We start from the raw sequence: 13,815 nt of genomic DNA on the forward strand, positions 1-13,815 counted from the left end.
ATGGGTTGTATGGTATGGAATTCCTAAGAGAAAAGAACCAGAGAAGGGTCTCCCCTAACTCCCTCACAAGGCCTGGGCTCATCTCTGAGGTGCACATAGGACATTCCCCATCAACACAGCAAAGGCTTTTTAGAACTGAATCCCTGCTCACACCTCAGACTAACAAGGAACAGATCCAAAACAGCAAAGCAAAGGCTTTAAAATATGAAGTGATTATCAAACTAACACAGAAGACAGAACATGTGGTCTGTGACTAGTTGGGCTATTTACTGTAAAAAAAAATCAGTATTCTACAGAAGCTTTTAGAAGAAAAACAGAACCTAAAACAATATATTATTCAAAATATCCAGAATACTACCTTAAATTTCTCAATAATCTAAGGTTCAGGAAAATGTGATAGATTCTCAAGGAAAAAACAATCAACAGTTGCTAATTCTGAGATTACCCAGATGCTGGACTTAACAGTCAGAAACTTTAAAGCATTATTACTATATCCATGCGGCAAAGATAACTTGAAATTAATGGGAAGACAGAAGTTTTCAGCAAAGAAACAAAAACTATTAAAAAAAAAAACAACAGAAACACACATTTTGGAATTAAAGGATATAATATCAGAAATTTGTAAAATTTCACTGGATGGGCTCAGTGGCTGAACGCAGAACAAAGTGTCAGAACATGTGCCAAAGGAGCAACAGAAATCATCCCATCTGGAATACAGACAGAAAAAGGCTGAGGAAAAATGAGCAGACTCATGACACTGGAAGAAGACAAAGAATGTAGGGAAGAAAAAATATGTGAAGAATGGCTGAAAATCTGCCAAATTTGGCAAAATATATAAAGCTATAGATTCAAGAAGCTCAGGGAATGCTAAAGAGATTTAAACACAAAGAAATCCACACCTAGATATGTTTTTAAAAAAATCAAACTGCTGTAAACTAAGCAAAAAGAAATGATCTTGAAAGCAACCAGAGAAAACAGTTTATCAGGATTACTTACAGGAGGGCAATAATTGAAACAAGCATTTATTTCTCACCAAAAACCATGGAGGTAAGAAGGCAGTAGAGCAACATTTTTAAAGTATTGAAATACAAGAGCTATCAATACCAAATTCTGTATCCAACAAAAAAATTCTTCGAAATGAAAGCCTCCCCTGCTCTACCCCTCCCAAAGGACATTCTCAAAGGAAGGAAAACTAATTCACCAGAAAAGCAGTTCTTAAAGAAATACTGAAAGGGAAGTGTTTCAGGCTGAAGGGAGATGATACTGGAGGGGAATGTGGAACTTGAGGGAAGAATGAAGAGCAAATGAAATGGTGAACATCTGGGTAGAAACAGTCTTTCAGCTCTTTATGGCCAGAAAGCAAATAATAACATTGGTGGGGAAGTCCATGTGTGAGATGTAACACATATGACAACTATAACAGATAGAGGGTGGATAAAGGGACCTAAATGGTTGTAAGGCTTCTACATTTTATTAAAGACAGTAAAATATTAATCCTAAGAATTCTGTGAAAGGTTGGGTATATATTATAATCACTAGAGCAACCACTATAAACATACAAGAAGAATAACACCAGGGATAAACAGGGTAATTACAGAATGATAATAGGGTCAACTAAGAGAATTTAATGCCCTTAATGAATATGCACCTAACAGTAAATATTCAAAATACTTGAAGCAAAAAACTAAATAACCGAAAAGAGAAATAAAGACACAACCATACTTGGAAACTTCAACACCTTTCTTTCAATAATCAATAAAACAAATAGACAGGAAAACCAGTAATGGTACAGAAGATGTGAACAACCCTGTTAACCAAAATGACCTTACATTTACCGAACACTCTACCCCCAAACCAGGAGAAAAAAAACACACAGGCTTTTCAAGCATGTATGGAACATTTAAAATCCCAACAGAGACCATATCCTCATCATAGTCATAAAATGATTTTTTTAAGTGGAAAAACAATGACAATAACAATAGAGAAAAAGCAAAGAAACAAAACTCTGGTCGCTTAAAAAAAAAAAAATTAACAAATCTCAAGCAAGACTGACAAAGATAAAAGAGAAAATAAAAATCACCAATAACAGGAACAAAACAGGAAACTCCCCTCGAGGTTTGATCCCTGGTCGAGAACTAAGATCCTGCATGCCAAATCTTCTTTAAAAGAGAAAAATATTGAGAGAGGGAAGATATGTTGAACTGAAAAGGAAAAAGCCACCAGCTTTGTGGAGGTAATATCTCAGTTGACTTTGAAAGATTTCAAGATTCTTTTGTAAGAGATGAGGATAAATGATGGCTTAATGTCTTGAGTACAGAGAAGAAATTTCAGATCCTAAACAGGCAACAGCACTGTACCAGTTTAGCTGGGGCACAGATGGAAAGAAATCAACTAAACCAAAGTGGTACATGGGACCAGTCAATGACCTGTTATTCAGGAAAAATTACTGATGCTTTCTGTGCCAGTTATCGATTTATTGAGTTTTAGCTCCAAATCCAACCTTCTTTGCCCTTCTCTGTGATAATGAAGTTGGATTCTAGAAACATTTCTCCTTTGCCAGCTGGCTCAATGTTACCTTTTGTCAGTAGAGTGCTGGGAGGACACTGCAAAAAGAAAAAAATGGGGTCTTTCCTTTCTGGTTTTAGTGTACTCTAGCCTGCTTCTTCTTGAGCTTGCAGCACCCAACAGTAAGAGAGACACTCCATAGTGGCTCACCCTTCAGCAATGCTCAGCAGAAAGCCTAAGGGTACCTCCCTGGAAAATTCTGCTGGTGGCTCAGCTGGCTCCCCAGCTGAACACCCAGCAGGAGGCTTTCCAGCAAGTTCTTTTAGTACTCAGAAGGTGGCCTCTGAGGCGCCACCTCAGGCTATGGCACCAGAGAACTCTGTCATCCACTGAACCAGAGCCCCACCTTCTCCACGGACAGCTGAATCTGGGAATAGGAAAGTTATTCTTTCCTAGGGCACACTGCTTTAGTCCTACACTTGCTTCCCAAGTCTGTAATTACTGTATTCTTCTATGTTATCTTTACCTTTTAATAGTTAATTCTTGGTTACCAGTTAATATCAATCAGTTAATTAACAGTTAACTTCCTAACTTCCCTGTTAAACCATGTATCGGTAGCTTCTGTCTGCTGACTGGACCCTGAGAACTACAGAACTGTAACTCAAAGATAGGGATCTTTCACACACCTAATTTTAAAAGATTTGAAAAAAAAAAAGAATGCCCCAAGGCCCAGAAACAGCTCCGAGAAGCTGCGTGAGTATATTCAGGAGGCTGGAGTTTGAATTACCTCTGGGGTTTGTATGCATGCCTGATGGGATACTTTGCAATCACAGGAAGTACTGACTCCAGTGAGGAGAAAAGAGGAATAGAGGGGAGGGGAGCACTGAGTTAGCCTTCCTGTAAACTGGAAAATCTACATCATCAGACAAAAAGGAAACATGTTAAGTGTTTGAAAGACTATTTTAAATACTGATGGCTAAGGACAGACATTTGCTACACAAGTTACACTGATTCAAGATAAAATAAAACCCTGAATAATTTCTCTTAGAAACTGAAGTAGTCAAATGGTATCATGTCTCTCAAATGGATACATGTCTCTCCAAATCCTTGATTTCATCTGTAGTGTCTTGAGAGGAAAACAAAAAGTTATCCTTTCAATATTTAGAGTCACATAAATGTATAGCATGATCTAGAACCCATCAGCTAAAGTGAGAATGGGGGTTTTTCAACCAAGTCAACCCAATAAATAAAATCTTTACTCAGTGAACAATACTAACTTTAAAAAGGAAACGATATAGGTAAAAATAAATGATTAAAAGCTTACAGAATTTTTTGTAAAGGTTCTGACAGAACTTCAACTTTGGAACAAGCAATTCTGTGTCAAAGAGCTCAAGACTAGGGAACTATTGCCCAGTTACCATTCCTATGTAAGTTAAGAGAAAAAACAATTAGGCTGCATTTTAGGCATGAAAAATTTAACAAGGGTGAGAAGTCACAACAAATTTTTAAAAACCCTTGAAAATTTTCTGAAATAACTATTTATTGGCAAATAGTACAGGAACTTTTTTTTAAACATGACCAAATACCCCAGGGCATCTATCTAAATTACCAATAACTGTTACAACCTGAAAGTTCCAAATTCTTCTTTTTAAAAAAACTTTTTATCTTTCCTTCTTCCCAAAGGTTATTCCAACTCTTTTCACATCTTCTTATCTGTTCTCAACAGAACTAAGCTACTTTTAGAATACTCCAAAATGTTCTTTTCACCTGAAACAACAAAATCCATATCTTCTTTCTTCCCTGGGACTTTCTTCGGAAACTCTATCTTTAAATGGGATTCACTTAGGAATTAAAAACAAACAAACAAAATGGAATGCATGAAATCATAAGTTATTGTGAGGGGGAAATTCACGGACCTTCTTTTTCTGTTTTCTAAAATGCTGGTATGCTTTGTAGTTATAAGGAGCATTTAATTCAAATGTTATAATATTCTAAAATACTGTACATGTTTCTAATTAATTCATTCAAAATTCCATACTTTGGGTAAATGATTTTCAATCTTACCACCTAACTTCTCAAAGGGACTACAATCTTTCTCAACCATGAGCCAATCACTTCATTTTTAATACTTCTTTTTGTTGACTGGTTATGGTAAAATATATACATAATATACAAGTTACCACTTCAACCATTTTAAGTGTACTATTCAATGGCATTAAACGGATTTGCAATGTTGTGCAACCATTACCACTATCCATTTCTAGAACTTTTCATCATCCTAGAGAGAAACTCTGTACCAATTAAACAGTAAGTCCCTATTCTCCCTACTCTCAGCCGCTGATAACCTCTATGCTATCTCCTGTCTCTATGAGTTTGCCTATTCTAGGTATCTCATGTATGTGGAACTGTATAATATTTGCCTTTTTCTGTCTGCTTATTTCACTCAACATGTGTTTAGATATCTATCTATATATATACATTCTTTCATATTCTTTTTTAAAATTTTTGTTGTATTATAGTTGATTTACAATGTTGTGTTACTTTCCATGTAGAGTTCAGTGAATCAATTATACATATACTCACTTAGTGTGTTTTTAAGGTTCATCTATGTAGCATATATCAGAATCTCACTCCTTAAGGTTGAACAATATTCCACAGACTGTATATACCACACTTTAGTTATCCATTCATCTGCTGACAGATACTGGAGCAGCATCCATTTTAATATATTTTAAAATGAAACAATATAGTAGGAAATAACCAAAATTAAGCAAGATTCTTCAAAATGGGGGGAAGAAAGAAAATGGAAAAAGTGGAAAAGCTTGTATTAAGGATTAAGGAATGAAAGTAAAACTTTAAAAGGGAGCACAGCTTCAATAAGCAAAGTATCTATTTCATCTCATAACCTACCTAAAAGGTCTAAAGATTGTTAAGACTACCTACCATGTGACATGTCATGCAGCAAGAAGGTAAGCTATAACTACATGTGAATATGACCTTCCAATCACTGATACTTCATATACTCATTAACAAGTAGGTTAGCAATGTCTATTACGTGCCAAGCCTGGGGGGGGAATGGGGGAGGGGAAGGAGAATGCCAAGTGGATGGAGATAATGTCCTGCCTTCATGGAGCTACTAGCTTAATGTAAGCTATAGAGAAGATACATGATTTTAAGACCAAAACAATATGCAATTTCAAATCTTAAGTCCTATGAAAAAAGAACACAGAAACTAAAAATGGAAAATGTGATCTATTAATAGATCAGGAAGTCAAAGATCTCTGAAAAAGACACACTCAAGTTGACACCTGAAAAAAATAAGAGTTAACTGAGTACAGGGGTCAGCATGCACAAAGGCTAGGTGGGAATGCCCATCCCTACAAAACGGGAAACTAAGAAAAGTGACCCCTCTCCAAAGTTACGGGAATGGACAAAATTGCACTTGAGCTGGAGAGAAGATAATAAGCAAAAGAACTGAGAAGAAAAGTTTACAGAGGGAGAAAGAAAATTAGGAATGTCTGTGGATACTTCAACTAAGGAAACATTTCAAGAAGGAAGTATTAATAGCAGTCATCTGTGTTAAATAATGCTGAACGGTAAGACAGGCAAAACTAAGTTCCGTAATCCACTCTGAAGGAGATCAGCCCTGGGATTTCTTTGGAAGGAATGATGCTAAAGCTGAAACTCTAGTACTCTGGCCACCTCATGTGAAGAGTTGACTCATTGGAAAAGACTCTGATGCTGGGGGGGATTGGGGGCAGGAGGAGAAGGGGACGACAGAGGATGAGATGGCTGGATGGCATCACTGACTCCATGGACCTGAGTCTGAGTGAACTCTGGGAGTTGGTAATGGACAGGGAGGCCTGGCGTGCTGTGATTCATGGGGTCGCAGAGTCGGACATGACTGAGCGACTGAACTGAACTGAACACAATGGAAGTCACTGGTGACTTTAAAAGTACTGCTTTGTGGTCACATAACTGTATTACCACAATAGCTTAATCAAGAACAGCTATTTGTAAGTTGTCACTAAGTGAAGCCAGAAGCTATTTTTGATGACTCCACCATCTTGCTACATTTTTTTAAGTTCTTCCTTTTTTTCCCCCCTTCTGTTCTTATTTAGTATTCTTTCTCATTCACTGTTCCTGCCTACTCTCTAGAAATAATGACAAGTTTACAGCCACAGAGCCTTACTATGTTAGAGATGGATGATCCTGCAATTGTCATTTAGACCTAGGGCACTGTTAAGAGTTTGATCTCTTTATACCAGGTTTCCTGGTCTATTTCCTCAGCATGTATCAAAAGTCTAATTTTATGAAAAGAATTGGTATCGCTCGCTTATTCCTATTCTAGAAAATTCTATAGTGTCATAAAAAAGATATTAAATGCCTTAGCAGAATTTGTTCCTCAAAGTAACTAAAATCACTATCATTTTCTCCTGTAGCCTATACAAATATCTAGGATTAGAGTATTATGCTTTAATCTTAATCTAGTAAGTCTAGTCAAACTTAAATAAAACTTTTGAATAATGTCATTGATAAATTAAGAGTGACTAATCTTTTAATAATTCACAAGAAATATGTTTAAAGACTCATTCTTCACACATTTTAATGGTTTAACTTACAAATGTTCACATATTTTTCAGGGACACATTAATTATTCAGAGATAAACTTTTACTTCACATTTAATATTAACAGAGCAAAGCTAATTTGTCCCCAACCTACTGACATTTGGCCACATATCAAAGTTTTTAACTGTATTACTAAAAAAGAGTCAACTTTAAAAATCTGGAATTTCATGTTAAAGAAAATAAGAATTAAAAAATCTCGAATGTGCAATGGCTATTCATCAAAAAATATAGAATCCATCTACAAATATTCCAATATAGCTCACTATTTCTCAACAGCAACGCCACTGACATCTGAGCTGAACAATTCTTCCCTGTGAAGGGCTGTCCAGCACAGTGCATGAAAGACACTTAGCACCCTCGTTCTGTTCCTGTTATCACCATAGTGCTCCCTCCTGTCTAGTCATGGTGATAACCAAAAATAGCCCCCAAAAACTCTGAACACTTCACCTATGGCCATTACACAAATTTCACCCCTGACTGAGAACAACCAGTAGCACAGCAACCTCTTCTCGTAATGAAAATGTCTCTAATGTAGACACCCAGATTTCTGCCTTAACATATAAAGTATATTGAACATAACTTTAACATTTCTTGATGACAGAGGGTCTTGACTATGAACAGTGACTATTATGTCCTGTTGTAATATAATAAAGCTCTTAGAAATTAAAGTGTGTTTTATCTTTGGTCCTATAATAATTGACCCTGGCTGTTTTATTTGAACATAAGACTATTACTTAAAACACATACTGCTTTACATATTTTTTCCACAATTCTTTTTGGCCAAGGTTATTTTTTCCTAGACTATATCTACTACATCTACCATTCTCTGAACTGTTTAGAGTATTTTTTATTTGCTAATGACCAAGCTTATTACATGAAAAGATGTAGATGAAAATGGCTCCAGGCTTCCTACAAATTAAAGTGCATGGGTGTGGTGCTAGCTGTCTTATAACAAATTTTTTCTTACTTTTGGTTTTTTACCCGTGCTATGACTGAAAACTCCAAAGATCTGAATTCAATAAATTATAAATTAATAAAGCAATTATTACTAAATAATCTTTGAAGACTGCTATATACTAGAAAATATTCTAACTGAGTATTATAATTATTACAAATAACACTTAAATAACTCACCTGATTTCTTTTAGTCCTTCTCTCTGGATAACTTGAAGAATTTCCTTATGACTCATGGGTGTATTGGGATATTTTTCTAAGACCTGAGAAACAAGTATATAGTAACAAATTACTTACTTAAATTCTTATAATTACACATGTAAACTATATTTCTTATTCTTACTATAGCTATGTATTAATTTCATCCAGCACATACAAATCCAGAGAATTTTCATCCCTTAGATTTTGGGATAATAAATGAAAAATTAATGGGACATTCTTTAAATAGGACATTCTTTTCTTCAGTCACAAATCCTGAAGCAGAAATGAGTCAAAAAAGATTACTAATTATTATGAATTCATAATATGAAATTATGCTTACTCTCTGCCTCCAACCCCACATAACATAACTACCTATAGACTTACTGGAAATAGCTCAAAGAGTATCCACCTTTACATTTCCAAACAAAGTCTAGTACATTTTGGATGCTCAGTAATTTCTTAACCAAAATAAATGAACAATATAATGAAATTAAACAGTATCTGTGTTCTGGTAAAGAGGATATAAGCAAAGTTTATCCTGTCTCTCCTCTTGAATATGACTAAAAACCTGGACAGAGTACATGGAGCAGCTAGTTATCTGAGGACTCTGAAAATGGAAGCAGTTGGTTTTGAGGAGGAAACCAAAACCAGAAGTACTACTAACTCAGCAGTGAGTTTCCTGGTTTTATTTCCCCTAGGATCACTCAGTCCAAACTAAAGCAGCCCCAATTCAGAACTGCACAGTAAGTACAGACAGAAATGGCTTCAAAAGAAGTCTTTCCTTTTTCTGTCTGAAAAGCAGTCAAGGGGGCCCCAAAAGGTGAGGAAGATCCTCTTGGTTTTTTCCCTTTCTCTCAGACCCCACTCCCAAGCAATTCAAAGGCAGCAACTGTGGCAGTGATGATACCAGCAGTGACTGGACAGGGACCTAAAACTTCAAGAAAGCAGATTCCTTCCAATCCTATGAATGTGCTGGGAATTCCTAAGGTTTATATCCTTTTTCTACCATCCTGTTGCTTGGCATCAAAGGCAGATGCAGCTGTGGAAGTGTGTAGCAAAATGCTGAAATGAAAACATGAGTTATTTAGCCATAGGACTAGGAAGAAAGTTCTCTAGGAGCCGGAAAGTATCAGGAAACTTGTAAAGAGAAAGAAGCTCAAAAAGTGACACCAAGAAGTTCGACAAACACTCCTAGGGTCACCCAAGAACTAAGCATATGTGGACACGACCCTAAACACACTATCAGGTTCCCAAAGTTAGCACTCAGTGGTGCATATGCAGGACAGACAGAAACAAAAGTTTTAAAAACTAGACACTAGAATTTTAGTGCACAGAGGTTAGGCCAAAACTTGGGTCCTGAACCGAAAAGGCCAAATGCCTGCTTAAAAAGCACCCCCAATCCCTCAAAATAAAGTACCAACAACATTCTCCATAGGACTCAAATGAGTCAGTATCAAAGTTTTACTGCAACAGAAATGTCACAAAAGGAAAAAAATGTCTAATATACAAACCCGAATCACTTGACATATGAAGACAGTAACTCAACAAAGGAAAAGACAACCTACAGACAATAAACTTGAGATGACACAAATGCTGGAATTTTCAGGTAAAGATTTTAAGGCAGCTATTATAACCATGCTGCAAGAAGTAAGAGAAAAAAAAAAAAAGAAGCAGTGAGAAGACTATTCTTGGGGGGGAAAATACAGAAGTATTAGCAAAGAAGTAAGGTTGATTATTGGAGGAGGCAATGGCACCCCACTCCAGTACTCTTGCCTGGAAAATCCTATGAACGAAGGAGCCTGGTAGGCTGCAGTCCATGGGGTCGCTAAGAGTCGGATATGACTGAGCGACTTCCCTTTCACTTTTCACTTTCATGCATTGGAGAAGGAAATGGCAACCCACTCCAGTGTTCTTGCCTGGAGAATCCCAGAGACGGGGGAGCCTGGTGGGCTGCCGTCTATGGGGTCACACAGAGTTGGACACAACTCAAGTGAGAAAATAAAAAAAAAAAGGTTGATTATACTATTGTGTGTGTACCTGTGTGGTGTATAAAACAAAATTAAAATTAAAAACTAAAAAATACAATCCAAAGTAAAATCCAAAATTCTCTGGAGGGGCTCAACTGCAGAATGGAGGTAACAGAAGAAGAGAATCAGTGAACTTGAAGACTGAGCAACAGAAAATATTCCATTTGACAGAGAGAAAAGTTATAGGGGGAGAAAACAAAAAAACAGATGAACAGAGTCAATGGGCATGTCACCAGAGTCCCAAAATGAGAAAATAAAGAGGAGCATGCACAAAACATAAACAACAGCCGCAAAAGCTTAGCAAATTTGGTGAAAGATACACACGTACAATTTCAGGAGAACCAATGAATCTCAAACAACATAAATTCAAGGAAATCTATACACAGATATATCACAACCAAATTACTGAAAACCAAAGAAAATTTTAAAATCTTGAAAGCAGCCAAGGAAAAACACTATTTCACTTAGAAGAACAACAATTCAAGTGACTCATGTGGGTTTCTCATCAGAAACCATGAAAGGCAGAAACAGTGAAGCACATTTTTGAGTGCTGAAAGACAAGGACCATAATTTAAAAATTCCTGTCCAGCAAAAATATCCTCTAAGAATGAAGAGTTTAAGATATTCTTAAAGGAAAATGAAGAATATTTTCCACTAACAGACTTGCTTTAAACTGCTTTCTTATAAGTCAATTTTGTACTCCTCCTCTTCTTTTTATACAAATTTTAGGCAGAAACTCTCTTTACCTGAATCATTTTCCATTCTTAACCTGGAACCCTTGGCAATTAGTGGATGAAAGTGAAAGCTAAAATTGAAACAATCTACATTATACTATCAAAGGAGCTATCAATTAGCACAGCAATTGTATCACAAACAATAGATATGACTTACGTAACAGATATCACTTGAAGTCAGGTATCTCAGATCAGCCACTAAGGTATCAAGACGTGATATCAGCAACTATCATTTATAAAGAAGACACAAACAAGTGCTAATCATTCTCTCAGTTAAATGTCTCAGCAATCTTAAAAGGGAAGCATCATTAGTCCCATTTAAGAAGTGGGATAACTAACCCTCAGGATAGTTATCTAGTTATAGATAACAAATCGTAAATTTGCTAATAGCTAAGCAAATTTCCAAACATAACGCAGCAAGGTTAAGTGGGAGTCATAATTCAAACTCAGGTCTGTCTTGCAGCCTACAGCATACTGTGTCCTGTGTCTGCATCTCTTTCCTCATTTACTTAACCGTAAAATCCAACAAATAAACTTGTTTACATCTTCCATGACCTCTCTGCGACATCAGATGTTATTAACCTTTCCCTCTTAAGATACTGCTCTCTCCAGACTCTTTTTTTCTAAAATGTTTCTCCATAGTCTTTCTGTTGTGCAGTTGCTAGGCCATGTCTGACTTGAGATTCTATGGACCATGTAGCCTGCCAGGCTTCTCTGTCCAAGACATTTCCCAGGCAAGAATACTGGAGTGGTTGCCATTTCCTTCTCCAGTCTTTTTCTGTGACCACCCCCTAAATATTTCACAAGTATTTTAGAGCTTTTCTTTTTCACTCCAACTTTCCCTGAATAAAATCATCCATTCCCAAGACTTCATCAATCACTCCCATTTTGATAAATGAAAAGCAGCAGCACAGTCTGTTTATAACTGCTTTTAAACAATCAACCTGTATGTTTCATCTCAAAATTAACATGCCCTAAATTTAACTTACTACCTTTATCCAACTTAACATCTATAACAGAAAACTGAACCTGTATTTACTATCTATATATTAAAATCATATAAAATTACTAAAAATGGAGAAAAATACATCATGGACACAGATAGCTCATAAAATTAAAACAACTGAACAGAAAATATAAAGTAACATTTGCATACTGAAATACAGATAAAATTATATGATGTTGGAGATGTGCTTCAAAGTTATAACGAGGAAATTTAGATAGAGATTAAGTATTGCAAGGCAGGCTATAAGTCAACAATTATAGAAACTATGAAATGGTACAAAAATATTCATTATATTATTGTTGACTTCTATGCACACATTCAATATCCTATAATAAAAATGTATGGAAGAAACAACAAAGGATGCTTGATTTCACAAACGATCAAACGCAAAAAAAAGTCACATTTCAATGGTTTTTTTCCCTGCTACTTTGGACAGCAAAAACATGGGAATAATAAAACACCGCCACAAAATGGATATGTACACACAATCCAGTGTACAAATTCAATTTTATTCAACTTTAAACATTGATAATATAAGAAAACATTCATTATGTTACTCAAAAAAAAAAGTGTAAAGGTTTCTTATCTAATAAAAAGATATTATGAAAAGCAGTATATTTACACAACTGAATATTATATAGCTACAGATGAAAAAAAAAAAACAAAAACGTGCACTCAAATCTAGGTGTGGAATGCAAGTACCGGACAACACAATGTGGGGCGGAGTGACTTCAACCCAGATTTTCAAAAGTCACGGACAAAAAAACCACACACAAAACACACACACACACCACACACACACACACAGAGTCACGGACACATCCCTCTTTGGCCCTTCCTCAACCCTGTCTTGAAAATGAAGAAGACAAGTCATTCTGAACCATACAGACAAGGACACACCCTAAGAATGGTGGACTAACTACACCTCCAGACAGCTGGAAGGAAGAATAATAAACTTCCAAATCATTTAAGGAACTGTTATATGCAGCCAAAGCCATATCTAACTATTCAGTTCAGTTCAGTCGCTCAGTTGTGTCTGACTCTGCGACCCCATGAACTGCAGCACACCACGCCTCCCTGTCCATCACCAACTCCCAGAGTTCACCCAAACCCACATTCGTCGAGTTGGTGATGCCATCCAGCCATCTCATCCTCGGTCGTCCCCTTCTCCTCCTGCCCCCAATCCCTCCCAGCATCAGAGTCTTTTCCAGTGAGTCAACTCTTCACATTAGGTGGCCAAAGTACTGGAGTTTCAGCTTTAGCATCATTCCTTCCAAAGAACACCCAGGACTGATCTCCTTCAGAATAGACTGGTTGGATCTCCTTGCAGTCCATGGGACTCTCAAGAGTCTTCTCCAACACCACAGTTCAAAAGCATCAATTCTTCGGCACTCAGCTTTCTTCACAGTCCAACTCTCACATCCATACATGCTGGTACAAAAGTAACTGCAGTTTCAGCCATGAATTTTAAATCATTATTAACTAGGCTCAAACACATCTTTATTAAGCAAAATAGGAACCATTACAATGAACACATTTTTGTCAACAAGAAGTAAGTTTATTTATTATTCCTGTAGCATAAAAATCCATGCTTTGGGATTCGAGGAATTCTTGGAAGGCATTTTCTGCCTCCTGCTGGTTGTGGAAGTATTTTGCCTGCAAAAAGTTGTCAAGATGCTTGAAGAACTGGTAGTCAGTTGGCAAGGGGTCAGGTGAATAATGCTGGATGAGGAAAACTTCATAGCCCAACTCGTTCAAC

The 13,815-nt window shown here is 36.5% G+C and overlaps 1 protein-coding gene across 2 annotated transcripts in view; it reads right to left on the minus strand.

Moving 5' to 3' along the window:
- The window catches only part of ASXL2 (ASXL transcriptional regulator 2), a 111,459-nt gene that overhangs the window by 60,427 nt on the left and 37,217 nt on the right, over positions 1-13,815 (minus strand). For both annotated transcript variants that reach the window (XM_069582816.1, XM_069582813.1), the window contains exon 2: positions 8,269-8,351. In XM_069582816.1, coding sequence (XP_069438917.1) covers positions 8,269-8,351 — 83 coding nt within the window. The remainder of the gene's footprint in view (positions 1-8,268; positions 8,352-13,815) is intronic.

This window comes from Ovis canadensis, chromosome 3 (assembly GCF_042477335.2).
Source record: "Ovis canadensis isolate MfBH-ARS-UI-01 breed Bighorn chromosome 3, ARS-UI_OviCan_v2, whole genome shotgun sequence".
Lineage (NCBI taxonomy): Eukaryota > Metazoa > Chordata > Mammalia > Artiodactyla > Bovidae > Ovis > Ovis canadensis.